This window comes from Trematomus bernacchii, unplaced genomic scaffold, assembly GCF_902827165.1.
Source record: "Trematomus bernacchii unplaced genomic scaffold, fTreBer1.1, whole genome shotgun sequence".
Taxonomy (NCBI): Eukaryota; Metazoa; Chordata; class Actinopteri; order Perciformes; family Nototheniidae; genus Trematomus; species Trematomus bernacchii.
This window is the reverse complement of record NW_022987607.1, coordinates 650,876-678,813: the sequence shown is the minus strand read 5'-3', so window position 1 is coordinate 678,813 and position 27,938 is coordinate 650,876. Positions and strand designations below refer to the sequence as shown.

General features: G+C 41.0%; 2 protein-coding genes across 6 annotated transcripts in view; one reads left to right on the top strand and one right to left on the bottom strand.

The window, feature by feature from the left end:
* Positions 1 to 27,938, top strand: part of LOC117482825 — a 182,408-nt gene that overhangs the window by 72,376 nt on the left and 82,094 nt on the right. For both annotated transcript variants that reach the window (XM_034131037.1, XM_034131038.1), the window contains 2 exons: positions 3,439 to 3,504; positions 4,709 to 4,777. In XM_034131037.1, coding sequence (XP_033986928.1) covers positions 3,439 to 3,504; positions 4,709 to 4,777 — 135 coding nt within the window. The remainder of the gene's footprint in view (positions 1 to 3,438; positions 3,505 to 4,708; positions 4,778 to 27,938) is intronic.
* LOC117482820 (major histocompatibility complex class I-related gene protein-like) overlaps positions 16,322 to 27,938 on the bottom strand; it is a 54,096-nt gene continuing 42,479 nt past the window's right edge. For 2 of the 4 annotated variants that reach the window (XM_034131026.1, XM_034131029.1), the window contains exons 2-6: positions 26,711 to 26,977; positions 25,990 to 26,268; positions 22,717 to 23,019; positions 18,184 to 18,290; positions 17,740 to 17,984 (exon numbers count right to left, since the gene is read on the bottom strand). In XM_034131026.1, coding sequence (XP_033986917.1) covers positions 17,922 to 17,984; positions 18,184 to 18,290; positions 22,717 to 23,019; positions 25,990 to 26,268; positions 26,711 to 26,977 — 1,019 coding nt within the window. In that variant the 3' untranslated portion in view covers positions 17,740 to 17,921. Of the gene's footprint in view, positions 17,665 to 17,739; positions 17,985 to 18,183; positions 18,291 to 22,716; positions 23,020 to 25,989; positions 26,269 to 26,710; positions 26,978 to 27,938 lie in introns of those variants that run through there. The other 2 variants (XM_034131028.1, XM_034131031.1) reach the window with 2 other exon arrangements.

The following is a 27,938-nucleotide window of genomic DNA, read 5'->3' as shown; positions in this document are numbered from 1 at the left end:
TCCGATTCTCTGTGAACTTTCTGCCACGCGTCTCCAACTTCACTTCCTTCTTCCGCGTCCCCACAGCCGTCCTTTCTGCAGAGCGGGATGTCAATGATGCCCCTTTCACACCAACGCAACTCCGGTTCAAGCTCCGTGCTAGAGCTTTTCTGGTTCAGAACCGGTTTCTTCGGTTTTAGCGCCGGCTCTTTTCACACCGCTCAGAGCCCGACTGGTGCTGCCGCTGCTGCGTCATGACGTCACAGTTTACGTCGCTGAGTTTCTCCCCAACGGAGCTCACCTCACAACAACAACGGGCCGGGGACTGCGTTGCTTTTAATCATACGAAGCCAGATTAAATTAAATAACGACTTCTCCAACCTTATACTTTTCTCCAGAGTGCCGTGGTTCATTGTTTATTAATGTGTTTCAGCGGCATTTACCGACCGCTGCAGTGCTGGCCGGCTGCTCTTCAACGGGAGTGTATTCTCCCGTTAGCTCCGGGTTAGCTCACACGGCTCTAAAGTATTCACTGTCTGACTGTCACACAAGCAGCTGATACATATCCCCAGTTCCCCTTAAGTGAATGTGTGTCAGTCTGAATTGACGCTGTTTGCCGTACTCGCCTTAAGTGTTAGCTCAGGTTAATCTCGCCCCCCTCCGACGTAAGCGTGACGTATGCGGTTCTTGCTTCTAGACGGACAACTTTTTGGTGCTCGAAACGAACCGGATTCCGGAGCTATGACGCTGCTCCGCTGCGGTGTGAACAGGAAAACCCGGTGCTTTTCAAGCACCAGCACCGAACCGGCCCTGAAACACCGTTGGTGTGAAAGGGGTATGAGAGAGACACACAGAAGGGAGGTAACACCAGCTCCGTCTGAGCCAATGAGAATTCAGTCTGAGCGTCGCGTCACTTGTTGCTCGGTAAATCTGCCTCATTCAGGTTGTGTATCGAAAGTGAAGGCAAGCCAAGTTTATTTATATAGCACATTTCAACACAAGGCAATTCTAAGTGCTTTACAAAAATGAAAGACATTAAGAGCATTAAGAAACATATTATGAATTGACATTTAAAAACACTCATTTAGAAGCAAAGACACATGAATAAAAGTGACAGTGCAGTGTGAGATACACACATCTGAAATGTTTAGCTCTGACTCTCAATCATTGCCAACTTTTTAGCAGAAATAGTTTTCTATCACCTCCCTTTCTTTCTACTTCCTTGTATAACTTGTCTTTTAGTTATTTCAAATGTGTCGTGCTAAATGAACCCCTCTTTGTGTGCCATTGACTTTAGAGTGAGTCATGTGAGAGTCTGTTATTTGACACAGACCTGTGTGCTATCAAAGCATCAGGTTCTTGGAGATGTCCACTACCAAGTCCATATCCATTGAATGATGTTCTGTATGTGTACGTATGTGAAGGTGTTGTGGTTCAGTTCAGCTCTCTGCACACATCAGGCCTTCTATCAGGACAAACTATATCATAAAACACAAGAGTTTCCATATCTGACCTCAGCGTTTGAAATGAAAGCAATAATGAATGAAAGCAAAGCAGAAAGAGAGTCAGAGAGCGTCTGAAACATCCGATCTGTGAACGCTGAGCAGTGCTTCTACCAGAGAAATGTAACACCTGTGTTGATGTTTGAACACCTGACGCTATGTTTCACTTTGTTTCAGCTCTGTTTCTACTTCAACCCTCAACAGGAATGAGAGCTGTACTCTCTCTCTTCCTGAAAGCAGCAGCTAATGATTGACAGGTGGTTTCTCTGAGCCCTGTGTTACTGTGTGTCTCTTCCCCTAACTGTCTGTCCCCAGGTGAGCCTCTCTCAGGTGATCCCAATCCCTCGCCTTCATCAAAGGCTGAGGAAAGCTGCAGCAGCTTCATGTCCTCTTCCTCCTGCTCTGCATGGATGTGTGTGATCAGTGTGTTGTCTCTGTGGGACACTTGGCACTCGTTGGGACTCGTGTTTTGTAACCGTCCTGTCGTGTTCGGGTCAAATCTGACTGATTTACATCAATCATAAATATTGTGTTTCACATGTGATGGCCTCCAGGCCTCATGATATCCTCCACAGTAGCATGTGAACATATCAAACTGCTGATCCACACTTTCATTGAGTTTTGAGAGCTTTAGTCAACTTTGTAACTCATAGGAGATGAATGGAGAACCCTAGATGATGTTCCTCCATCAGATACACAACCACATCAACAACCATGTTATCTGTTAGTCTATTCTTTGTTTACTCACTGCAGGTATTCATGTGAACCAGTAGAGACTTTGTTTACTGCTTAAAAAGGAATAACATTTGGTGATGATAATGTTTTTTGTGTTAATGTAAGAGCAGTTGAAACAGACAGGAAGTGAGGAAGGAGAAAGGAACCTGACAGGAGGGTTCAGTGTTAGGAGCTCAGATCCATATCACTTTTTATATTGATTACTTTTTTATTTAGCCTTTAGTACGTTTTTTAAATTGGTTAGTGAGCCCTCTTTGCTTTTGAGTAATTCAAAGACATCTTGTGGTTTTGCAAATCAGTTTCCTCTCTGTTATTTAATATTTTGTTCCCTCCCTTTCACCCCCAGACTATCAGGGAGCACCCTCACATCTTTACACTCACAGAGCAAAAACTAATATGTGTTGTTACAGAAAAGTAAAAACTACTTTCATCTTCTGAATGTGGTTCCTAGTTTTCTCAGAGCTCTGAATATGTATTATAATATTTGTCTTTCTTCGACTTACTCCTTATTACCTTTTGTTTAAACATGTTTAAATGCTTTTGTTTCCAAATTAAAGTGGACCTATCATACTATATTTGAATAATATAGTGTAGGACCATACCTATATAAGGCATATTTAAATTTTTTTTTTCAAAATACCAAACAGATCATGCATTTTAGCCATGCCTCATTTCGCTCAATTTGACAATTTCTAGCTCTGTGTTTGTAGGGGCAGATTCAGTGAGAACAGCTCCATCTACAGGCCTGGCATATGTACTACAGCGTCTCCAGCGCTTTCGAACGGCAATGGCCGTGGCTGTCTCCTCCTGATTGGTGGAGTTGGCCCAATAGCCGTAGCGCCACCGTCCTGACGTCAGGACAGTGTTCAAATCTGGATCAGTTTTTATCAGATCCGTTTGCAGCCCCTTTTTTAGAGATTTGGGTATGGAGGAAAATAGAGAGGGTTGTGTTTTCTGACACTTGGTGAGTTCCCTGGAACACCGGGGACACATATTCATGTATAAAAGACGTACAAAAGTGCATTTTGCATGATAGGTCCCCTTTAAATAAAGAACCTTTAAGATCAATAAATGTAATTGTGGAGGATTGGCATCATCTGGTAGACATGTTGTAGTTTACAGATTACAAACAGTTCAGTGCGTAAGTAATGGAGATGAAGCTGGCGACACAAAGAAAGGTCATAGCAGTAACGCTCTGAAGCTCCAACACACAATGAGGCAGGAAGAACATCAGGTGGAGAGGAAGGAGAAGACTTTCTACTCCACTTCAATTATCTGACACTTTAAGGTACTTTAAAGATTCACATTACAGAATATAAATCAACAAATAATTGATTGTGTGTATGAGTTTAGATAAAATGATATTGATCCATGTGTCGGTGTGTTATCACGTCTTTCTGGTGATTAGTGAGCGATGTGTTCTGGGTTCAATGAACAGAGAGGAGGCAGAACTGGGGAGGGCGACACCTAGTGGTGAGAAGAGCTTCAATTATTTATTATCATTAGATGGATAAGTACAATTTAGAGGTACTTTTACTTTACTTGAGCATTTCAATGTTATGCTACTGTGTACTTTTACTCCACTACATGTATTTAATCCCTTTAGTTACTTCACAGATCTGGATGAATGATGTGAAATATAATCAAGTGTTAAATCAGACTTTAGTTCCACCTGGAGTAAATTCACAAGCTACCCTGCAGTATACAAAGTCATTCAAACTAGCTGCACCTTTACCAGCTTTGAGAACACTTTCATGATCAATCATTATAAAACATATCATATATATTATTCTGAAATGGACCAATCTGCACAATGACTACTTTTACTGTCGCTACTTTAACTATATTTTGATGAGAATACTTTTATACTTTTACTTGAGGAACATTTTGAATGCAGGACTTTTACTGAAACAGAGTATTCCTACACTCTGGTACTTCTACTTTTACTCAAGTACAAGATCTGAGTACTTCTACTTTTACCCAAGAACAGGATCTGAGTACTTCTACTTTTACTTAAGTACAGGATCTGAGTACTTCTACTTTTACTCAAGTACACCATCTGAGTACTTCTACTTTTACTCAAGTACAAGATCTGAGTACTTCTACTTTTACTCAAGTACAAGATCTGAGTACTTCTACTTTTACCCAAGAACAGGATCTGAGTACTTCTACTTTTACTTAAGTACAGGATCTGAGTACTTCTACTTTTACTCAAGTACACCATCTGAGTACTTCTACTTTTACTCAAGTACAGGATCTGAGTACTTCTACTTTTACTCAAGTACACCATCTGAGTACTTCTACTTTTACTCAAGTACAGAATCTGAGTACTTCTACTTTTACTCAAGAACAGGATCTGAGTACTTCTACTTTTACTACAAGATGTGAGTACTTCTACCTTTACTCAAGTACAGGATGTGAGTACTTCTCCCTCCTCTGAGAATATAAATATCTGAAAGCAGTTTTAATGAGAGTTAATGGTTCTCTAACAGGGGGATCTGGGGCCTGTGGGACCTTCAGGAGCTGTGGGAGAACACGGTCTGGGAATCATTGGGCCGAAGGTAACGTGAGCACAGAATATAATCGCTATATATATATATATATATATATATATATATATATATATATATATATATTGATTCATATACATATATATATATATATATGCTTCATGTATGAAATGCATGGAGCAGCAGAGTTAGCAAATATCAAGTATTAACAACAGAGGACAAACTGTATGGAGAAAGTTAAATTAAGGAGAATAGGTTTACATTTTAAACTAATAAAATGTAAAAACTCGAGCTCTGTAAAGTGCCTCGATAAACATTCATCTGTTCGTCATCTTGCAATTTATTTATTTATCTAAATATTTATCACCGCAATAAACCATATTTAATTTTGTCTTAATTATTTAATTTTACATTCTGTTCTTGTACATATCATATTCTATTTACATGCATAAAGACTTCTTGCACTATTTTGTATTTGTATTATTGTATTTTATTCAACTTTCAGTATCCTCATATTTAAAGCAGAAGTTTGAAAGTTAACATGTTTTTTTTTGTAGTTTTCTAGAAAAGACGAAGCGTAACGTAAACCTGAAGATGATTCACCGATTAGAGACTGCTTCAACATATTTCTTGTAAATTGGAATAACTTCTTGTAATAGTATGTGCATGCTCTTTATCGAATAGTGTTTCAATACGAATAAAGGTATTTTGATTCTTCGAACATAACACCTCTTCATAAATGTGGACGTGGCAGCAGAATGTAGAGCACGTCATGTGGATCGATCGTACCAAAGACTGTTGATAGAACAAACTCAAATGTGTCCAAGAAGATAAATAGGTAGACTAAAACAGAGACTTGTATAATACTGTAGATGATATTGGTGTATCTGTGTCTGTTCTTCAGGGAGACAGAGGTTTGTCGGGGGTACCAGGACCATCAGGCCCTCCTGGGATTGGACTCTATGGACCCAAGGTCAGTGTGTGTTTCAAAACCCTCTCTATTTCATAATGAGTTTATGAAGCCTTGTTTATTTAAAGTACCGTGATGTGTTGTATCCTCAGGGCTCTACGGGGCAAAGTGGACCTTCAGGCCTGATGGGGCCTCCAGGAGAGGGCATCCAGGGGCCAAAGGTAGGACATGCATGTGATACAGAACATTTAGAGACTGTTTGAGCTCTAAAAACTGCTTTTACACGAGTCCAGAGTTCACCAAAACGTCCTCATAACGGCAGAGCCCATTGAGGGGCCGCCTGGTCGTCAGGAGGGATAACCCTTCACTCTCAAATGTAGGTTTTTGCCCATGGACAGTTTGACATGTCGACCCTCTGATTGGTGGAAAACCATCTAATCTGCGGAGCCACAACCACAAAACATCCTGATCAAAACCCTTGACGAGCCTCGTCATTATTATCGTCCTACGACACGTTGTGATTGGCTGAGAATAAGAAGATATGAAGCACAGACCATCTATTTCTATTTATTATTTCTTTGAGAAAGGTGCAGGTCATATCAGATTACTTTCTCCTCCCTGCTCCTTTTCAGGTACGGTGTGTTTAAAGAGACAAGTTCTGTAGATAATTGTTATCCATTAAGTTCTGCATACCATGAAGGAACAAATACAAAAAATCAAATGATGTTGGTCTGCACGGATCGGTTCGATACCCATCCTTGATGACCAACATAATACAGTTGTCACTAAAAGAAATCCATTAAACTGTTAATTCTATAGATGACCACTGTCTCCTTTTATATCTCTAGCCTTTGCTTTTCCCTCAAACGATGTTTACATTGTGGATTGTTTATTTCTACTCTTTTAATGTCTCTAATGTACTGCCTTGTCTGTTTATGCTGCTGCAACGCAAACATTTCCCACATTGGGATCAATCAAGTATTTCTTATCTTATCTCTTATCTTACCTCAAACCCCTCCGTAGTGTCCTCTCCATGGACAGGACTTCAGGATGTCCCTGCATGCCGATGATACCCTCGTGTTGTTTACTAATTGACCTTTTCTTATTCGTAGGGAGAGCCTGGCTTCAAGGAGCCGATGGGTCCTCGGGGGCTTCCAGGGGATGGAGTACCAGGGGAGAAGGTACTCACATTTACACAGAACTACACTTTGCCTCTTGGTACTGAACTGGAGAAGAGGTTTAGTTTCTCTGCTCCTGAGGCTTTGAAGCAGCTGCAAAGAGAGATGAGACTCAGAGAGCTGAGACTCAGAGAGATGAGACTCAGAGAGCTGAGACTCAGAGAGCTGAGACTCAGAGAGATGAGACTCAGAGAGATGAGACTCAGAGAGCTGAGACTCAGAGAGATGAGACTCAGAGAGATGAGACTCAGAGAGATGAGACTCAGAGAGCTGCTTTCTTTAAAGGTCTCCTATTCTGCTAAATCCACTTCTTCATGTCTCTTCTACATCAACATGTGTCCCCTCTTCTTCACGTCTCTTCTTCATCAACATGTGTCCCCTCTTCTTCATGTCTCTTCTACATCAACATGTGTCCCCTCTTCTTCATGTCTCTTCTACGTCAACATGTGTCCCCTCTTCTTCACGTCTCTTCAACATCAACATGTGTCCCCTCTTCTTCATGTCTCTTCTACATCAGCATGTGTCCCCTCTTCTTCATGTCTCTTCTACATCAACATGTGTCCCCTCTTCTTCATGTCTCTTCGACATCAACATGTGTCCCCTCTTCTTCATGTCTCTTCTACATCAACATGTGTCCCCTCTTCTTCATGTCTCTTCTACATCAACACGTGTCCCCTCTTCTTCATGTCTCTTCGACATCAACATGTGTCCCCTCTTCTTCATGTCTCTTCTACATCAACATGTGTCCCCTCTTCTTCATGTCTCTTCTACATCAACATGTGTCCCCTCTTCTTCATGTCTCTTCTACATCAACATGTGTCCCCTCTTCTTCATGTCTCTTCTACATCAACATGTGTCCCCTCTTCTTCATGTCTCTTCTACATCAACATGTGTCCCCTCTTCTTCATGTCTCTTCTACATCAACATGTGTCCCCTCTGTGTAAAGAGACTCTGAAAGTTTCAGGAACAAAGATTCTCTCTCTTTTTGTCCTGATCCATTTATATAAAAACCTGTCTGAAAATGAGCTGATCAGATTTTGGCCACTTTATGATGTCATAACGTCATAACAATGTTTTGGCTTGTGTAACCATCACCAACCAAGGTAACCCCCCCCCCTAAAGGGACATGAAAAAAAAAAAAGAGAGAGAGCGAGAAAAAAAATAAATCGGGATAACGGGTTAGTATCTCGTGCGCACGAGAAAGTATCTTGTGAAAAAAAAAAAGAAGATAAAAAAAAAAACTCGGGATAACGGTTTAAGAGACTTGAGAAAAAATAAAGTCAAGAAAACGTGCGCACGAGAAACTAACCCGTTATCCTGACTTTATTTTTTTTTTTTCAGAAAGTTACCGGTGTGCCAAGGAGGAAGTGGAGCACACAACCATTTCATTGCAGACTGTTAAGTTTACGTGGGGAAATGACAGAGCATACATTATTTGAGATATATTTCGAACTGCTACTTAATTTTAGGGACATACTTACCCATTATCCTGACTTTTTTTTTTCTCTCTCTCTTTATTGATTTTGTTTCCATGTCCCTTTAGGGGCTCCGTAAATGTATCTGAAATAAGTTTAGAATTTCTCTGAAATAAATATAGAATTCTTCTGAAAAAAATGCATAATTTTTCTGAAAGAAATGTAGAATTTTTCATCCGAGTTCATCCGGACACACCGAGTTCATCTGGACACACCAAGGCTCTGGCTAATGTAGAAATGTTCTGGAAAAAATGTAGAAATGTTCTGAAAAAAATGTAGAAATGTTCTGAAAAAAATGTAGAAATGTTCTGAATTTTTTTTAGAAATGTTTTGAAAAAAATGTAGAAATGTTCTGAAAGAAATATAGAATTGTTCTGGAAAAAATGTAGAAATGTTCTGAACAAAATGTAGAAATGTTCTGAAAAAAATATATAATTTTTCTCAAATAAATGTAGAATTTTTCTGATTTTTTTTTAGAAATGTTCTGAATTTCTTTTTTAAATGTTGTGAAAAAAATGTAGAATTTTTAATTCGAGTTCATCCGGACACACCGAGTTCATCCGGACACACCGAGGCTCTGGCAATTCTACATTTTTCTGATTTCTTTTTAGAAATGTTCTGAAAGAAATATAGAATTTTTCTGAAATACATTTTTTTTAAAGTGTCAGAAATGTGTTGCATTGATGTTTTAGACCTGAGGTTTATCAGTTAAAGACGCTTGAGACATCTTCTATGATATAATAATAATTATTATTATTATTTATACGGCACATTTACAAAATGACACATCACCAGTTAAAAATACACAGGAAGTTTCCCTCAGATCAGATGTTAAGAACTTTACAGATACATGCAGAAACATATAAAATGTTAACAGGTTAAGAGACACGAGGAGGTCAAAGGTGAGATAATACAAATAAAATAAATAATAAATAAGACTCAAGACTAAGTGAAGCGAAGCAACAATATGAAACCCTATCAAATAAGTCAACTTATAGGCTCAACAAAAACGAAAAGATAATAGTAATAAAAACGTCATAATTCTAATAAAGATTAAAACAACGTAAAAGGAAATGTTGCTATTAAAACTGTTAAATAAATGATGTAAGATAAAACCCTTTAAAATAAATAAAACAATATAAAAGTAGGTAAATAATAAAGACTAAAAGACCATTTCAAGGAAAAAAGGGGGAAATCGAATCAATAGATTAAATGTTGTGACTATAACATGAAATGCCGTGAGACTGGGTTGGTTGTTAAATGACGCACTAGTAATATTATAATTGTAATAGATTATAGCGTAGCCTTTGAATCAGTGTTGGTAAAACCTGGTCAGGTGAGTTGAGAATTCAGCAGGAGAGGACTCTTTAAAGTAGAGACACTACACACTGATATACACCTGAACATCAGCAGGAGAGGACTCTTTAAAGTAGAGACAGTACATACTGATATACACCTGAACATCAGCAGGAGAGGACTCTTTAAAGTAGAGACACTACATACTGATATACACCTGAACATCAGCAGGAGAGGACTCTTTAAAGTAGAGACACTACATACTGATATACACCTGAACATCAGCAGGAGAGGACTCTTTAAAGTAGATACACTACATACTGATATACACCTGAACATCAGCAGGAGAGGACTCTTTAAAGTAGAGACACTACATACTGATATACACCTGAACATCAGCAGGAGAGGACTCTTTAAAGTAGAGACACTACATACTGATATACACCTGAACATCAGCAGGAGAGGACTCTTTAAAGTAGAGACACTACATACTGATATACACCTGAACATCAGCAGGAGAGGACTCTTTAAAGTAGAGACAGTACTTGAGTAAATGTACTAAGTTACTTCCGAACTGGTTTCAGGTTTAGGATCAAAGCAGATATTCAGACTCTCATCACTTTTTTATTGAAAGACACTTTGATAGTAAATGAGAAGCTAAGACACAGATCCTCAGAGAGTCAGGAGGACGGAGAAAGGCTTAAATCACTTCACATCATAATATTTACACACATGGAAACCTACCGCCTAAGTTTGCAGTTAAAAAGCCATTATATCATTTTGGTGTTATTTTTCTTCCTGTTTTTCTTCTGAAATTCTCAAACCGCACCGGAAGTGACCTCTCTTTCTAACTGATAGCAACATGGAGTCTCGTCGCGACAGTTTTCTCTCTTTGTTCTCCCGATAAAGAGTGTGTTTTCTCCCGCAGTTCTGATCCTCCAGAGCCTCGGTGTGTCCGGATGAACTCTCCGATGTTACTCTGATCTGTTCGGCTTCATCTGGAGCTTCTACCTTACCGAATATAGAAGTTAGCTTAGCATGCTAGCTGGAAACACGTTAGCAACAGAGTGAGAGTTTGATGGAGAAAAAACAACACAATTAACTGTGTGGGTCGGAGTGTGTGTGCAGGAACAGCTTGTGTGTGTGTGTGTGTGTGTGTGTGTGTGTGTGTGTGTGTGTAAACATGAGTGTTGTGCTGCTCTCGTTGGTGAAGCAGACACTCTCTGCAGCTGCTGAAGAGATCTTTGCTCTGTTTGAAAGAACGATATCAGAGTACGAGGAGAAACTGTCTCGATCAAAAGAGGAACACGAGAGAGACCGGAAACTACTGGACGCTGTTTTACATTCTCAGATCCGGAGGACAGGTCGGTTCAGTGCACTCTTTAATGGATGTTCACTAGACTAAACCTTTCAAAGCTCAATCATCATGTAGCAGCTACAGTGGAGATATGGAGATGAGAACCTGAAGTCCTCCTCCAACAGAGCAACATGAATATATAGAGGACATAGAACTGATAACGCTGATAGAATAGGGCAAGAGAATGTTTTGAGATGTGCAAGTTAATACAAATAAAATAGAAATAGTGCAAGAAGAGTCTGTATACAAGTACATGGAATCTGATATATAGATAAATAATTAGTAATATGCAGACAGATGAATGTTTATGGATGTTCTTTAAAAAGTTCAGTTGTTTAATAGTCTTATGGCCTGTGGGATGAAACTGTCCCGATATATATGTATATATGTATATATGTATATATGTATATATATATATATGTATATATATATATATATATGTATATATATATGTATATCCGCACTGGATCTGAGGTTGTAAGAGTCACAAACTGGGGCAACTCTGGCACATATGTACAGTGGAAGCTTGCCTAAAATGGCTTTATACATTAATAAAAACCAGTGCTGCATCCTACGCATAGTAAGTGTGGACCATCCAGTTAGGCTATACAGTGTGCAATGAGTCCTATAGGGTGCATTTGATATATAACGCAGTGCAGCATGGTAGAGTTGGTCAAGTTTGGCCAAAACAGTGGGACAGGCAAATCTATTTCTAAAATCCCATTTAGCTATCGCTGTTGTTGTCCAGGCGTCTCCCCGACAAACTTTCAAGCGTGGTCTGCTGCAAGCGAGCGACAGGAGCGGGGCTGTCAGCATCAGCTGTGTGCTTGGCTTGCTGTTTAAAACTCCTTTTCATATCTCTCGCTAGAATCTCCCACCATCCAACTAACAACAACAACAACGTCAAGCCTTTGGGCTCTGAAACTACGGGGCGGGCCGAGGACAAATACACATGCGTTAATCGCACGTTAAAATAATTAGTGGCGTTAAAATATGTCATTAACGCGTTAACTTGACAGCCCTAATATATATATATATATATACTATATGTTTTATTTTGGTAGGGTCTGTCCTTCATGCGTGCAACTTTAAATATCTCTACGGTAGATGTTTAACGATGCAGATATGAAAACACAGATTTTCCAAAACACATGAAGAAACATCTTCAGCAACTGCAGGGTGTTTCTAGAAAGATGTAGTATGAGTACTGTGGCTCTGATCTTGTTTATAAGATATATCAAATCTCTGGAGAACATGTCGCCCGTAAACAAGATATCTCCTGACGTAAACAAGATATCTCCTGACGTAAACAAGATATCTCCTGACGTAAACAACAACGTGACGTAAACAACAACGTGACGTAAACAACAACGTGACGTCGGAGCTCCGTAAAAACAAAGCAGTCTCTGCCGTCTGACGCTCTGTTTGATTCTCAGATTTCTGGAGGAGTTACAGTTTCTGAGGAACAGAAATATTGTTTTCTGGAATCACTAACATTTTACGGGGGAAATCTGCATTTTGTTTGGGGGCGCACGTCGAGAGCAAGAGGGCGCAATTACATTTATTTTATATACTTTTTTTATTTTGTTTATACCGATAGGAAAACTGATAACGTTGGAGCTCAACAAAGAAGGGGATTTTGAGCTGTAATGAACACAACAGCTATTCTCAGTAACGTCTCTGTTTCCTGTTTCCTGTTTCCTGCAGACGTCCAACTGGTGGAGGTTAAAGAAGAGTTTCCCCCTGAGACCCCCCCACACATTAAAGAGGAACAGGAGGAACTCTGGATCAGTCAGGAGGGAGAGAAGCTTCAAGGGCTGGAGGAGGATGATAACAAGTCAACATTCACTCCTGTCCCTGTGAAGAGTGAAGATGATGAAGAGAAACCTCAGTCCTCTCAGCTTCATCAGAGACAAACAGAAGCTGATGGAGAGGACTGTGGAGGACCAGAACCAGCCAAGAACTCCGATCCAGAGACACGTTTACAACCAGAGACTGAGGACAACCCTGGAGACTCTTCTGAACCTGACACTGAAGACAGTGCCAGTTGGAAGGAGACCAGAGACCCTCCGTCAGGTTCAAACTCTCGAGTCCCCGTCAGTGATTCAAGGCGTAGTTCTGCAAAGAAACGCTGTAAATGCTCTCAGTGCGGGAACACATTTAGCAAAAAGAGTGATCTGAATCGACACATGCTAATTCACACAGGAGAGAAACCCTTCAGCTGCTCACTGTGCAGTAAAATGTTTATTCGCAGATGTCATGTGACGAGACACATGCTAGTTCACACCGGAGAGAAACCCTTCAGCTGCTCACTGTGCAGTAAAAGGTTTATTCGCAGGAGTCATCTGACGAGACACATGGATGTTCACACCGGAGAGAAACCATTCAGCTGCTCTCTGTGTAGCAACAGATATACACAGAGGGGGGAATTAAACCTTCACATGCAGGTTCACACCGGAGAGAAACCCCTCGGCTGCTGACTGAGAAGTGGAAGATATTTACGCAGATGTAGTCTGAACACTTGCAAGTCCACACTGAGGAGAAACCTTTCAGCTGCTCAGATTGTGAGAAATCTTTTAGACGAAGTGAAAGTTCAAAGATTCACATGAGCGTTGGAGGAGAAACGATGTGGCTGCCGTGTTGGTGAGCAAGGATTCTCTTGGATTTATGAACTCAGAAACCATCAATGTGTCGTCAAAATGCCAAACGGTAAATAACGTCTAACTTTACTGAATACAAAGGACATCTGGAGAGTATGACATGTATTTGTTACGATAACACTGACAACATGACATTTCTCAATCGCGAGTACGCTTGCTTCGTAGCACATGTCTGCCGAGCATCTTGCTTCAGAAGCGAGTCAAGAATACTACCTGCCATTCGGAAAACAAAGAGTGGAACAGGCTAGCAAGTGTGCAGGTGTGCGTCATATGAGAGTATGATGTAGTATGCTTGAAATAGTGGCTCTGAAGCAGCTTTACTCGCGATTGAGAAACACCCCGAGGCTCAGCCGTAACGCGGCGCAGACGGACCCGGGGGAATCTAGGGGTAAGCCGCCATTATCACGTGTTAAAACACTTGCACTTGTTGCGGTCAAGTGAGCCGTCTTGCGGGCATTTCTGGTATTGTTTACCATGCAGCTGACTGTTCCAGCATTTATGTGTATGTACTGTTCCCAGCAGGAAATCGTAACGTAACTATTAGGATTAATATTGTCATTCACTAATTTGATCTACTCTGTTTATTTATATTTCCTAGATAACCACAACATAACAAACGAACATCCTGTAACACCATAACTCCTGTGAACAATTAAAGTTTGGATATCTACACCCCTTGGATTGCTGCAATCTTTCTGACAGAAGATTTAGGCCAGACTTGTATACACCAGCATTCTTTATTCATAATTTCACAGGTTCCCTATTCTAAAGTTGCCTCCTCTTCACACTTTGTAAATACATTATAGCACACAACTACTGACATTAACCTCAACAGCACATGAACAAAGTAGGCTCACGTTCAAATATCTGTTTTATTAAACCACTAAAGAGAGGTTCAGACACATACCAAAACATGTCAAGTTTCTCCAAGGCTGAGAACACATATGCAGCCTGTACTTTTTAATAAAAACTGATCATACTGTGTGACTTGCTTGTATGTACTTACACAATATGTGTACTGTTCTCTCTATGTGTTGTACTGTCTCAGTGTGAACATAGATTAAACAGCCAGCCAAACTCTTTTGAGAGCCAGGGAATGAGCAGCCATGCTCCTTTATTGACTTATTTGCAGTCCAGTGACATTCAAACGGAGTGAAACTATAATAAAAGAAGATACAAGGCACTTAATGATATCATACATGCAAGTGTAACATACACAGATTAACACTTAGGACCACTAAGTGCAAACAAGGTAAATATAGCTAATGCTAGCTGTAGCATATCCCTCCGAAATATGGTCGTAGACTTTACTGGTGATTTAGAATTTATTGAAACTCCAGAGTCAACGTAAGAGCTATAAAGACACAAAAATAACAAATACATTTAGGCTCAATCCGTATTAGAATCACTTTAGCATACTACCAAAAGTTAACTGTAAATAGACAGCAAAGCTACAAAACAGCTTATAAACGAATTAGGACAAAACCTACAATTTTATATTATAGTAAATACCAACCTTGTGCCTCTTCGGGGGGTGCTAACATTTAAACATACACTTTATTCTTTACTTTCTCCGTCTTTATATGTAGAAGATATTTCTTTTTGCAGTCATGTTGTTTCCATAGCAACAACAACTTCCTGTCAACAGCGTAAACTCGCCTTCAAAATAAAAGCATCTAAATAAAACAGGAAGTTAACCTAAATTACATTTAAAGGTAGGGACACACCAAGCTGACACCAAAGAACTCACACAGACGGACCCGACTGTTGTGTCGCCTCACGTCTCCTGCGTCTTGGCTATGTGTCGCACTGGAACACACCGCAAAGACTTCAGCCGACGGCCAAGAAGCACGTACGAACTGCGCATGCGTGAGTGGCAATAACTCTCCTTACCAGCAGGCGGCGGTGGTGTGTATTCGTCATTCAAAAGAGGCAACAACCGGAAGACAGACTGCGTGATACACCGAGAGAAGAAGAACAGACTGCGTGATATAAACAAACAACAAATAGCGTGTGTTCCATTTTCACTCTACAGCAAGAAGCTCATGGGGCTTTCCCCAACCTGTGTCGAGAGCTGGAGTTAAAGGAAATCTCAGATTTGCCTTCTTAATAGTTTGTTTGGGTCCCTCACTTCCATTTAGCTTCTCATGCACTGATTCGCTAGCTGAACAGCCAATCAGAGTGATTTCTTTGGCCGATTGCCTACCGAATCGGTAGGTTTTCGGCCAAAAAGGTGTCGTCACGGCCGAAAAGACACGACGGTGCAGGACACACCAATCTGAGTAGGGCGACAGGACGCTCATCGTCGGCCTGACATCCATCGACGGCCAAAATTGGCTTGGTGTGTCCGGGGTAAGTGTAAGGCTCACACTTACAGTCATTGCTTTCTGACGGACTTGACCCTTTTACTCTTCAGGTTGCATAGGGACAATTAGTAGCAGTCTACTGCCTTACGAAAAACGTAGAGCCAATCAGGAACTGAGAATTTAGTCCAACTTCCTTTTCAATCAAACTCACTTCCTTTTCAATCATACTCTCTCACACTCATAACTATTCTTATGCACACACCCTATCATTCTGTTTTATACACATACCTATATAGTCATTCACATGAACTATTATTACCTCTTATATAAGCTATTATTCGGCCTTTCATTCACTGCTATTCTGTTTTACATATATTGTTGTGTTCAAAATTCCAGGAAAGACAGACAACTTCTAAGTTTAACTATTTATTATGAGAGAGCAAAATATATATATTCACTTAGCCAAGGGCTCCGTCACGTCATAGAAATGACAGGCAGCAAAGCTGTAATCTGTAACCACTATTTCCGGAAAAGAGCCCCAAACCTCGTGCGTGCATACATTTTTATTAAACAGGGCGTTGCCCGTACATTTATGATTGGTCAAGACTAGCTGAAGAGGTACCGTGGTTTAGACTTGGTTCTCTTTGGTAGATACACAGACTTTGAAAAAAGTCTCTTGGCAACACGATCCTCCAATCAGCATTCGGCCGGCCTGTGGAAGTCTCTCCCTACTCTGGCACCATCATACGTAATTTGTTTTCGCTAACATTTCTATAGAAAAAGTGGAATCTTCATAAAGCTGCTATGTGTGGGAACGGAGCTCACCCAAAGCTCAAGGCCGGAGTGATGTCCTGTTTATGAATAACTCTTTGTATTCTTCCAGTGTCTGCACCTGACCTTGCTACATTAGTATTGCAAGCTGAAAACTTTCTTCTGACTATTCTCTTCGTTGGTATCTAACCCATCAGAACCTGAGATTAGTGATCGTTTCTATTTATTTGATAGTCATAGCAATCTCATGAGCACAATAAGCATATCATGTAATAATAAGAATCCCTCTTGTAATGTTATATACAAATAGACTCCACAATATGACTATTGTTATTAACATGAAATACTATTCCCTCTTATATAGGTTATTATTCTGTCTTACATACATTGTTTACCGATTACACACATACTACTATCCTCTTTCACATACACTATTATAATGTTCTATTAGATTATAGTTGTTTGTGAAAGACGATAGTGGCGTGTGTACGAGAGTATGATGGTGCGTTTAAGAGATTTTGTTTTTGTGTGTGAGAGAGAATAGTTATTTATGTATGATAGTATGATAGTAAATGAAGGAAGGAATGACAGTGCGTTAAAGACGGTATGATGCTGTGTGTGAAAGAATCTGGTGGTGTACATGTGAGATTCTGATATGGTTTGTAAGACCAAGTATGAGTTGTGAGCTAGACGGCCTCTCATATTTAAATCTCTTACTTAATATTGATTTTTTTACCAGAAACCACATAGAGGTTTAGCTTCTCTTAGAATTAGATTGAAATCCATAATCAGAGGGAAAGCCACCTTTTGATGTGAAACCCACATGATCCAAATAACATGATTCCTTTGTTTTCCAATCAATGAGCTATTGCTTGATTTCCAAACCCTAATATGATCAGTTATTGATCAGATGATCAGTTATTGATCAGATGATGAATAATGAACAGTTTACGGGGAGAATGTGGTGGCAGCGCCCCCTGATGCATGACCCTAAAGACACAGAACAGAACATGAGTCACTTCTCTTGATCTGCTTCTGATGTACAGGTCAATGTTTCTAATTGGTGTTACACTATTTTATTGAACTGATGTCATTGATTTTCTAATATTTGTGTTTCTGAAAGCATCGTGCCTTTCTGAGGTCACTCTGCAGAAGGGTTTGAACTCTAAAGCTGCAGCTGGAGAGGTTTGAGAGCAGAGAAAGAGCTCTGATGCAACAGGTGGAGAGTTGATGTGAAGCCCCTCACTGTGCCGGCTGGTTCAGTCTCTCAGTGAGCTCAGAGCTGGCGGAAGTTGTTTCTATTGGCTGAAAGGAAAAGCAGAGAAAGTGTTTCAATCCACCGCCACAACAAGGAACTAGACCACACTGATTATCCCTGTAGAAAACACACCAAGTGCTTTCCATATCCACATTACACTGAGCTCTGAGTTTGATCTGCTACCTCAAAGCCTTACATTAACAACCCTGAGAACTCATGAGACAAGGTTTCTGATTGGTCTCTCACCGTTCCTCTTCCTGTAAACCAGGAATCCAATCCCAGCGACGAGGAGAGCGATGAAGAGAGCAGCCACCCATGTTTCAGCAACAGGGTTGCCAACTTTGGGTACCTGGCTGGAGTGAGATTTTGATATCATGGGTTTAATTACACATATGCGCACGAAATGACTGCTATCGTGTCAGCAGCGGGACCTTAGCATATATATAGGATATATATACAATATATTCAAATACACAATAATGGACACAGACTATAAAGGGCACACAGTTTCATTCACTAATGAAAGTCAAACATGTTTGTTTCCACTGTTTTATTGTGTGCCTGTCGCGATAAGCAATTAATTGACTTATCGTACGATAAATAAAAATGAACTCGATAACTTTTCTGACCTCGATAAATTGCCATTTACATGAGGATGTGACTAGCAGTTTGAAAGGATGTACTTGAATTATTATTATTAGGGCTGTCAGTCGATTAAAATATTTAATCGCGATTAATCGCATGATTGTCCATAGTTAATCGCGATTAATCGCAAATTAATCGCACATTTTTTATCTGTTCTAAATGTACCTTAGAGGGATATCTTTCAAGTTTTTCATACTCTTATCAACATATGAGTGGACACATATGCTTTATATGTTTGTTTATTATCATTTGAACAATGACAAATATTCTCATGAATATTAAACACAACAACCTGAACATTACAAATATTCGCCTCAATTCAACCTGGAACCTCTCTCATACAATAATACAGTGTGTGTGTGTGTGTGTGTGTGTGTGTGTGTGTGTGTGTGTGTGTGTGTGTGTGTGTGTGTGTGGAGACACTGTGATGGATCTATGGAGCTATGTGCAGCTCAAGGCATATATGCTCGAATGGGAGCTGCCTGGACGCTGCAATCATGTTGCGCGCACTATCCGTGCTGACTGTGCTGACTTTTCGTACAATGTCCCACTGTCTGGCTACCTGCATAAAGTCAAGTGCTCGGCGCAGTTGTCGGCGAAATGTCATTGAAACAGCTCCTTATATCCGTCAGCGCAGCTAGCTAGCACCAGATGCTAACAACAACAACAACACGTAAGGTGTGCCTCGCTCGCCCGAGTCGCGCCACACATACACACTCCTTCCCGGTCCTCCCGATGGCCAGTCCGGGCCTGCCAGTGAGCGTGGTAGTGTGGTCTGCCACAAGCGGGTGGCAGGAGCGGGGCTGTCAGCATCAGCTTGTCGATGGTATTTTACACTCGATGCGCTCTGAAACTACGGCGGCCGAGGACAAAAAATACACATGCGTTAATCGCGTTAAAATAATTAGTGGCGTTAATTTTTTTTTGCGTTAACGCGTTATTAACGCGTTAACTTGACAGCCCTAATTATTATATATTATCATTATGTCAGTGGTCTAAAATGGTCATACAACGGTGCCGACAATATTATCGTTTATCGCAATAATTTCCGGGAAAATGTATCCAACAAAATTAATTATCGTGAGAGGCCTATACATGAAACACACACACACAAACAAATCTACAGACTTACTCCAAACTGCCAAATATATTCATTAACACACTCTCACTCTCATATACTCTTTGACTCTATTTTGGCCTAGTAGAACAATAAGCAGCAGACTTTTACTTTTTATCATTTCTACTGGATCTTAGATCTGCGCATGCGCAATACGGGTCCGCAGTTGCGGCTCCAGAGTATTTTTGTTGGGTAATCTATGGTAGGGCTAACCCATACAGTGGTGGGGCTCAAGTCAGTATTTGCAATGTAATTACATACACGCTCCCCCCGACAGTGAAACGCCACGCATGAGGTTTAGATTATTTCCCTGTCTCAATCCAAATTGAAATGTATGAAATAAAAAGGCACATTTGTCTTGTAGTAAATAAAAAGGGCGACCTGGAGCCAATCCTGCAATTTCCCCACAGGTGAAAGAGTTGAGATGCTGAAGACCCAACCCCTGCAGGGGGGTCTGGGGGGATTCTCCCCCAGGAGTTTTTTAAATACTAACATAAAATACACATTCTGGTACTCTCTTGAGAAGAAAAATAAATAAATCTATTACTACACGACATATTTAAAAAAATTAATGCCATTTTAGTTTTGTGTTACTTTGTTCTGAAAGCTGAACCTGCTGCTCCTCACAGAGAGAAGAGGGAAGAGGCTGTGTGAATTACTTTACATTGTGGATAAGGGTGGATAGCCCCCATTGTTCTGTGTGTCAAAATGAAAGACAGCCCACACACCTATCAATCATCAAACCGTGGGGTCTTATTTCATTACGTGTTGAATTCTATCAACACGTAATGTTGTATAGAGATGTACTACAGCAAAAGTATTCTCCGTCGGGACTTCCTGCAACAACACCACGCCGTTATCGTGATTCTGATTGGCCAGAAGACATTATCAAAGATGTTTTATTGAGAAGACGATCACTACGTGACAAAAGTTTTCAAAACCGTTTCTAATCTTCAGTATTCTTGTTTTTGGCGTGAGAATAGTTTGGGCAGCGTGAGAGCGTGAGGTTGAGAGTGAAAGCGTGTGTCACACGCCAGATGCGTGAGAGTTGGCAACCCTGGTTTCAGGGGAGGGAAACTATGAAATGTTGTCAGGGTTTGTTGAATCAAATCAAATCAGGTTTTATTTATATAGCACATTTAAAAGCGATTTTTGGTCGAGCCAAAGTGCTGTACATGTAATAAAAACACATTACTACAATCACACAGGGTCTGTTGACTGCAGTGACGTGCGGTGAGGTTCATGGCTGGTGAGGCACTGAGTCAGATTTACAAATATTATATTTTGACCTTAATCGAAATATTCGGTTATTTTCAAAAGCTTTTTTAGTCTGATGCTTCGATTCATTTTAAACAGACCGTTCAACAAAAGGATACCCAAAATCTAAATATTGGATTGTTCTTTCTTAGTAAGATCCCATTTTCATTACAAATGTGGTCTTACCTTGACTTGAAGATGAAGTCCATGCTATCCTTCTGGACAACAATCTCTATTACTTTTTTGTAAAAGTCCTCCTTATCTCCCTCTAGTTTCAAAAGTCTAGTTTGTTGTTACGTCTACCGTCTCTGCGTAGAATTACAGTAGCAACAAGAACCTGTGGGCTCACGTGCGCCCCCTTCAGTGCGGCAGAGGTTATGGCTGCCTCCCCTGGTGCATTTTCATTGCCGTTGAGAGCAGCGAGCCTAAATATCATATATACGTGAAATAAGTTATTTAGAGACTATGGATGGCGAGGATAAATGTAATAAAGGGATCTACATACATTACATTGGTGACCTACAGTGAGATGGTAACAGGCATGCGCTTAGGGCCCGCTTTCCAGCCAGTTTCTGTGGGGTGACGCATTCTGAGGTGAGGCAGATCTGATCTGTGCCTCACCTCAGCCCACAGTAAATGGCTTGAGCGCGCTCACACAATAAGTGCCCGCGCTACATTAGTGCCCGCGCTCCAGCAAGTTACTGTGGGCTTACGAGAGGCAGAGCACGCCCCTGCCTCACTTCTCATCGCTCCCGTAGCGGAGCTCGGCAAATTTGCTGATTTTGACTATAAAAAGCGATTAGAATCATACATAAATCACACTTACAACACAGATCAGTGGAGACATTTTATTATTATTACTATTTCGTTTTTCTTTAGTTGTTTTTCCGTTACATTGGAGTATGACTGGTGAGGCTCTGCCTCCCCTGCCTCCACTGACTGCACGTCGCTGGTTGACTGTTATGGCGCATTTCCACCGCAGGCCTCGCTCGACTTAGTATGGTTTTGTTAGGCCTTGTTAGGCCTTGTTAGGTCCGGCTCACTTTATGCTGCGCTTCCATTACAGTTTAGGAACTGGGGTAGTATCTATAGTAACGCAGTGTAGGCGGAGCCGTGACGTCATCTTCAGAAAAACAACACAGCCGTTAGCTGTTAGCACTCAGAGCTCACAGCTCCTCATATCTGTTCAGAAACTCGACAAAAGTTAAACAAGTACAAACCACAGACTGCCTGTGTCATGGTGAATACAGTCGCTGCTTTATTTATGTCTGTAGGCCGTTGTTGTGAGTGTGGACGGTCGGAGCATATACTGCGTTAGCTTAGCCAATCTCCATTTAGAAAACACGCATTTTAAAAGGTTTTTCGCCTGCCGTCTGTCTGCAGACTTGACAAAGCATTAATTCATGGTTTTTACTAACCGGTATCAGTATGTTGTTACTTCGGCATCATTTTGAAACGTGTATTACAATTAAATCACGGTCAAATATGTTCATTTTGTTGTAGTTGTAGCCCCCTTGCCAGCGATTCTCTCACTAGTTTAGTATATTCAGCCCGGTTGTTGGCCCGCTTGTTGGCCCAGATAGAACCACGATTTTGTCGGGCCAGAAAAAAGGTGAAAAAGTAGCCCCGGGCCGAAACTAGGCCTAGTGGAAACGCAACCAAAAACGGGCCCGGCACGACACGGCACACTTAAACCGCGCTCTGCGCCATGGTGGAAATGCGCCATAAGTAACCATTGAGCCGTTGTGATGCAGTCTTACCTCTGTTGGTCCTGATCACAGCTGAGTCCAGTACGATGACGTGGTCCTCCGCCACCCCAGAGAGCTGGAACACACATCGGTACTTGGCCCAGTGTTCAGCGGGGATTGAGGAGACGTTCAGGTCCACGCTCATCTGGAAGGATCCGTCGTGGTTGGGCAGGATCTCTCCGTGGTCCACGTTGTCGTAAATCTCCTCTCCGTCTCTGGTCCAGAACATGATGGCTCTGTCCGGGTACAAACCTGTAGCGTGGCAGCTGACTGGAGAGGAGGGGGACTTCTGGAGCAGAGACACTGAGGGGATCTCTGCACAAACACACTTTAGAGGTTATTGACTCACAGTGATATCACTACAGGGAGTTATGATGTACTGTGAGCATCACTGAAGGAGAACACAGAGTCAGTGTTTCAGAGAAATTGGTTAAATAAAGACTTTCTTCTCACTTTTATATAATTTAATATCAAATACTGTTTAGTGTTGTTCAGATTAAAGAAGCACGTTGAATATTTCCTCTTAGAGTTTTGAAATTAAGATTTGTTTCTATTTCTTGACATTCAAATGTGTAAACAATTCATTTATTCATCTGAAAAATAGTCATTACTTAATCTATATCTGACAAGAATATTAAGTTTGATTTATCTCCACTGCACTGTGTAGTGCTATAGTACCATTCACTGAATAGTTGATCAAAAGAAAGTTAATTCCAACACGTCTGATTATAAAATAACAGTTTAAGTTCTTTATTAAAGAAATATACCAAACATTTTATAGTTCCAGTTTTTTTAAATAACAGTATTTTGGTCTTAAATCCTTTCCAGACAGAAAGGCTGCGTACGATGAAACACGGACAGCTACACACCAACATATTCAGATGTATTACACGATGCTCACACTACGCCTGTTTCATCATGTGAAGATGAAATGGTGTCTTCTGTCTCCATATCCCAGAATAATACCTTTGTTTGTAGAGGAGTTTAATGTTTTACTAATCTGAAACTGTTCAGTGTTAGTCAGAGCAAAATATGTGATTCAGAAGTTCACCTTGAAAGACAGAAACACTGGTCAAATAAAAAGAAATGCAGCAGAGAAAGAAAACAGAGTGAGTGAGTGAGAGACAGGTTTTCTCACCTTTTTTATAAACAAGGTAGCTGATGTGAGGTCGAGCATCAACCCCTCCCACTCCCCCCTCCCTATCTGTCCAGTTAGGTAGGCCACGCTGAGTAATTTCTCCTGCATCACTATAGCCGACCTGACCGCTGTAGTGAGCACTATGAAATCTTCCTCAAGCCCTCTGGATGCCTTACCAACGTCTATGCTAAAAGAAGTTTTTTCATGTGTCGCTCTACCCCTGCTCCACATTATAAACATCTCCATTGTCTCCGGCTCCGTCCCATCATTCTTTAAGCAGGCGGTTGTTCAGCCCATTCTCAAAAAACCCAATCTAGATCCCTCCCTCCCGAATAATTACAGGCCCATCTCAAAGCTCCCATTTGTGTCAAAAGTTTTAGAAAAAGTTGTTGCTAACCAACTCAATACATTTCTGAATGATAATAAAATCCATGACAAATTCCAATCAGGTTTCAGAAAACACCACTCCACAGAATCAGCTCTCCTCAGGGTCTCCAACGACATCATGATGGCATCGGATGCAGGTGATTGCGTGGTTCTGGTGTTGTTGGACCTGAGTGCAGCGTTTGACACAGTGGACCACGCCATCATGCTAGATAGACTCAGGGAGTGGGTAGGCATCTCAGGGTCTGCCCTCCAGTGGTTTGCCTCGTACCTCAGTGGGAGAAGTTTCTCCGTGGCGGTGGGCCCGTTCTCATCACACAGCACTCCCCTATCCTGCGGCCTGCCCCAGGGTTCTGTTTTAGCCCCCCTTCTTTTTGCCCTGTACATGCTCCCATTGGGCTGCATAATTAGCCAATTCAAGGGTGTCTCATATCACTGTTATGCAGATGACATCCAGATATACATCTCTTTCAAACCCGTCAAAATGGAAATTGTAAACACTCTCATCACATGTCTGTCTGCAATTGAGGATTGGATGTCAAGCAACTTCCTACAGCTCAATGCTTCAAAAACGGAAGTCTTGATCTTAGCGGCTGATAACATCGCCTCTAAGGTAGCAAGCCACCTGGGTTCTTTTAGTGGTAACATAAGGGCAAACATAAAAAACCTTGGTGTAACTTTCGATCAGTCTATGCTACTAGACAAACACATAAAACTTCTGACCCGTACCTGTTTTTTCCATCTCAGAAACATTGCCAAGCTCAGGGGGGTTCTATCAAACACAGAAATGGAGATGGCTATTCATGCCTTTATTTCATCCCGGCTGGATTACTGTAATGCTCTGTTCTCCTGCCTCAACAAAACATCAATAAACCGGTTACAACAGGTCCAAAATGCTGCAGCCAGATTGCTCACTCGGTCCAAAAAAACATGCCACATCACTCCGATTCTTTCTGCCCTGCACTGGCTCCCTGTCCATCTCAGAACCCAATTCAAGGTATTGGTTTTCACATATAGAGCTGTCCATGGCCAAGCCCCAGCCTACATTAATGACCTGATCCTCCCTCATAGCACAACCCGGGCCCTGAGGTCCTCTGAGCAAGGCCTCCTAAGGGTGCCCCGAACCAGGCTAAAAACCAAGGGGGACCGTGCCTTTGAGGTGGTGGCCCCAAGGCTTTGGAACAAACTCCCCCAGACACTAAGAGCCTCTGCCTCAGTAGAGATTTTTAAGGGGCAGTTAAAGACCCACCTCTTCCGTCAGGCCTTTGGGGCATCGGAGGAGGTGAGTTAGTAGCTGTCTTTTATTGGTGTTTTATCGTATGTTTTATCCTATGTATTACCTGCTGTTGTTTTATGCCTTTTTATGCCTTTTATTCTACATTTTAGTTGTACTGTGAATTGTGTACTGTACTGTAAAGCACTTTGTACATTCGTGTTGAGAAGGGTGCTATATAAATAAAGTTTTACTTACTTACTTACTTACAGAGTGAGACAGTGTGTGACAAAGAGTGAGACAGAGTGAGACAGAGTGAGACAGTGTGAGACAAAGAGTGAGACAGAGTGAGACAGTGTGAGAGACAGAGTGAGACACAGTGTGAGGCACAGAGTGAGACACAGTGAGAGAGACACAGTGAGACAGAGAGTGAGACAGTGTGTGAGACACAGAGTGAGACACAGAGTGAGACATGTGTTGTAATGTCAGAAACACAGGAGACATGAACATGGAGGTGTTTATGAAACTCCATCAGGTCATGTGACTCTACCTGTTCTCATCAGGAAGCTCCTCCCATTGTTCATAAACTTCTTCAGATACTCAGGACAGACCTGGGTGAAGTAGTTCTTGAGGTTTGCCATCAAAGCTTTGTCCTTATCCAACCTCTGTTTGGTGAGGACAGCCTCCCGTCTTGGAGCGATCCATGACTCTGTCTCCAGGTCCAGTATCAGGAAGTCTTCTCCATCAAAACCATGGTGTAGATAACCTTTGACCTCACCAGTCTCATCATCCCAATCACAGCCTATCATCCTCTGGACAATGTGGACACCTGAGAGAGAGAGAGAGAGAGAGAGAGAGAGAGAGAGAGAGAGAGAGAGAGAGAGAGAGAGAGAGAGAGAGAGAGAGAGAGAGAGAGAGAGAGAGAGAGAGAGAGTCATTCAGAGTCTTTTTAATTAATTAGAAATAAATCCCTTTTTCTAACAACATCATTATGAAACAGAACTTCAGCACAGACTGTTTCCTGAACGTGTCGTTAGCCGAGTTTATTCTCTGAATGACTTTATTTAATTAACTTTAGTCACTACAAGTAGAGTTAGTCTCATGTAGAGAATAAAGTGACCTCTGGTGGTTATTATGGGATGGACAGAGACACTGTCAGTGTGTGTGTGTGTGTGTGTGTGTGTGTGTGTGTGTGTGTGTGTGTGTGTGTGTGTGTACAGGATGAAGATATAAACAACATATTATCAGTAGAAGGTGAAACATGAACTAACCTCCAGTTTGGTTGAAGCGCTGCTTTGCAGTTTCAATGTTGTTTTTGAAGACCTGCTGGTTACTCAGAGAGATCTGAGTGTTCCTCTCCCAGTACTGAGGATCCTCTGCTGTGATTCTGTTCATCCAGTCCTGTTTGGGTTCGTATCTCTTGGTGTTGCTGTCGTAGTGAGTTATCTGAACCTCATCAACCAACCCAACACTAACAAACTCTGGTAAGTTTGGGACTCCAGAGGACGCAGTGTCGAAATACTTCAGAGAGTGAGTCCCTGTGAGAGAATAATAATGTAATAACTTCAGTCACTATAAATCTCCAAACAATGTTTATCTCCCACATTCAGATTTAAAAAGAACTACAGTAGTTACCAGATCTGTAAGTATTAAATACATATAGTGGAGTCAAAGTACACCATGTACCACCATTTAAGACACACTTTAAACTCACACAGCCCATAACAGTAGAGGAACAAACCCCCCAAAAAAGGCTTTAGTTATTGAGATACCCCTACCCGAGGTAGAACAAAGCACAACCATGTTTTTTCATTACTTTAATATGTCTAGTTTATGAAACGAAAAATGTGCGCTCCTCTGAAGGGAGCCGTGTTGGCCTTATCCCATGTATCTCTGGAAATAATTATCAGAATTTCACCAAATTTGGCCTAAATGTTCACAGAGAGGTAAGCATACAATAAAGCAAAGATTATAGCAATACCTTTTACGTACTTTGTATTATTAACACTTAAACACACATAAATCATAGGCGGAAATGGAATAGGATATTTAAAATGCAAAAGGTATGTTTATGCTTTTCTGTCATTTTTAAACTAAAGAGTCCAATCACCCAAAAATGTCATTTATATGTACCAGAGACTCTTATCTTTTCATAAAAATAGTTTTTTTGACTATTCACTTCCCCCTCTGCTGTCACCAGCCTCTAACAGCTAACCAGTGCAGCCAAAATGGCCGTCAGAATGGGGCCCTGTGGGTGTACCTGTGTGAAGGGAAGGACTCAACGCATAGATTAAGAGATCAAAACATATTATATATAATAATGTTTTTTATTATAATCATTATTATATATATGCTTTATACATCAAACTTTTCTATTCCAAACACAGTTTTTGTTTGTATTTTACATAATCTTTTAATAACAGTTGATACTGTAGATACTGTGATCCCATGAGCTAACAGGTTTCTTGGCATAATATGTTCACATGATTTAAATAAACA